General features: G+C 38.6%; 1 protein-coding gene across 1 annotated transcript in view; it reads left to right on the top strand.

Annotated features, from left to right (window-relative positions):
- KIAA1143 (KIAA1143 ortholog) overlaps window positions 1-679 on the top strand; it is a 10,208-nt gene extending 9,529 nt beyond the window's left edge. The window contains exon 2 of the mRNA XM_023515922.1: window positions 191-679. Coding sequence (XP_023371690.1) covers window positions 191-436 — 246 coding nt within the window. The 3' untranslated portion in view covers window positions 437-679. The remainder of the gene's footprint in view (window positions 1-190) is intronic.
- The last annotated feature ends 1,842 nt before the right edge of the window (window positions 680-2,521 follow it).

Genomic DNA, 2,521 nt, shown 5'->3' with positions numbered 1-2,521 from the left:
AAAGAAACACATCAGTAAGGGAGTTTTTATGGAGTGACCGCATGTCTTGCAGGGCCTATTGGGCCTTTTCTAGGGCATGTAGCTAGAGGCAATGGAGAAGCCCAGGCTGAAAAGACTCAAGGATATCCTTAAATACAGTATGAGATTTTCTTGCTGTTTGACTCTCTGATAAAGACAAAATAATGAGGAGAGAAGAAAATTCTTAAAAATGTGTTTTTGCTCAGAGGAAGAACCAGCTCCAGCTGATGGAAGAATAATGTATCGAAAACCAGTCAAGCGTCCCTCAGATGAAAAATATTCAGGTTTAACAGCAACCTCAAAAAAGAAGAAGATAAATGAAGATGAAATAAATCAGGACTCAGTTAAAAAGAATTCACAAAAGCAGATCAAAAACAGTAGCCTCCTTTCTTTTGATGATGAAGATGAAAATGAGTAAGTATAAACATTTTGGACTTAGTCTTCTTGGAAAGTATATGGGTGTTTTTTGAAATAAAATTTTTTTCTGTTATAAGGAATTCATTATAGAAAATTTAGAAAATACAGAAAAAATTTAATAAACTACATCTGTTCATTAGTACCCCTCTGACTTAAAATGTCAACTCTGTAAAAGTTAACTACTATTACCATTTGTTATTTCTTGTGGGGTGTGTGTATATGTAAATTATATTTTCTTAAAATACATTTTGTTATAACAATTTTGTGTAATTTTGTATAAACAAAATTATATAAATATGTGTATTCTGTCCTGCTTCTCACTTGACAGTACATTGTGAGCATTTTTTCCAGGTTACATTCATAGCTGGAGGGAATTTTATAATTAAACAAATCCCCTGTTGTATCTTCCTCATTAGGAGAATTGCACTTTGGGTGGGGAAGAGGATAATGTGTCTAGCTGAAAATACCTCCCCAGCTCCTGCTGAGAGTGGCCATATGACTCAGCTCCGTTGACTTAATAGATAACAAGTGGAATTCTGGTGATGCAAAAGGACAGACTTGGACAGCATGAACCTCTGCCCCTATCTCTTTACCTTGCTAGGAGTACAGACATAAAACCTGAGTATGAGAGCAATCTGGGGGCATAGGAAGGCGGCTACTTGGTTTGGGTGGTATAAGTGGAAAGACTCAAGGAGTTTGGATCCTTCATAGCATGCCTTGAGCTGCTGTACCAGCCTTGGGCTGCTGAACTCTGCACTTCTTGAGACATGAGAAGAATAAACACTATGCTTATTTAAGCCTCTGTCAGGTTTCTGTCTGCCAAATGCTGTCCTAAGTGATACAATAAATATCTCATCCAACATGCTTATGTAGACATCTCTGACAGTATTTCAGATGATTTCCTTAGAACGAATTGCTGGAAGCAGAATTAGTACATCAGAGTATCTGAATATTTTTAAAGCTATTGATATTTACTTTCAAACTGTTTTCTTTTTTTGTTGTTGTTGTCACTATTGTTTTAACTGGCCTGGGCCAGGGTTCGAACCTGCCAGCCTGGGTATATGTGGCTGGTGCCCTACCCACTGCGCTACGAACACTGCCTTTTCAAATTGTTTTCTAAAGAGGGTTTTAGCATTTTATTCATTTACCATCTTTAAGAGTCCACCTCATTCATGATAGCTGCACCAGCCTTGGATTGGCAGCAGGCTTTTAATTCTTGTCAATTTGATATACTGAAAATGGTATTTAATAGTTAAATTTAATTGGCATTCTCTTTATCGGGGAAGCTAAAGTGTTTTTCAGATGTTAACAAACCATTTTATATTTCTTTTTATTTTGTTTTGTTTTGTTTTTAGAGACAGAGTCTTACTTTATCGCCCTCAGTAGAGTGCTGTGATGTCACAGTTCATAGCAACCTGCAACTCCTAGGCTTAGGCGATTCTGTTGCCTCAGCCTCCCGAGTAGCTGGGACTACAGGCGCCCACCACAACACCTGGCTATTTTTTTGTTGCAATTTGGCCGGGGCTAGGTTCAAACCACCACCCTCAGTATATGGGGCTGGCACCCTAGCCACTAAGCCACAGACGCCCCCTGCCCTGTTTTTCTTTTTTGAATTAACTTGTTCATTTTCCATTAGTACCCAGCCCCGGCCAAAAACTGCAACAACAAAAAAATAATACATATTCAGGGTGGCGCCTGTGGCTCAGTAGGTAGAGCGCCTGCCCTATATACCAAAGATGGCAGGTTTGAACCCAGCCCCGGCCAAACTGCAACAACAACAAAAAAAAGGCTGAGTGTTGTGGTGGGCACCTATAGTCCCAGCTACTCAGAAGGCTGAGGCAAGAGAATTGCCTAAGCCCAGGAGTTGGAGGTTGCTGTTAGCTGTAACGCCACAGCACTCTACCAAGGGCAACAAAGTGAGACTCTGTCTCTACAAAAAAAGAAATAAATAAATAAAAATGAAAACTACTCCATCTGAAATTTATTTTAGTATACTTTTTTCTTGAATAATCAATTGTCCTAGAACCATATCTATTTCTCACTTATTTATAAGGTTATCTGAACAAGAGATTTTTTTTTTTTTTTT

This window comes from Otolemur garnettii, unplaced genomic scaffold (assembly GCF_000181295.1).
Source record: "Otolemur garnettii isolate 467f Iridium unplaced genomic scaffold, OtoGar3 scaffold00082, whole genome shotgun sequence".
Classification (NCBI taxonomy): Eukaryota; Metazoa; Chordata; class Mammalia; order Primates; family Galagidae; genus Otolemur; species Otolemur garnettii.
This window is presented reverse-complemented; position numbering and strand designations above follow the sequence as displayed.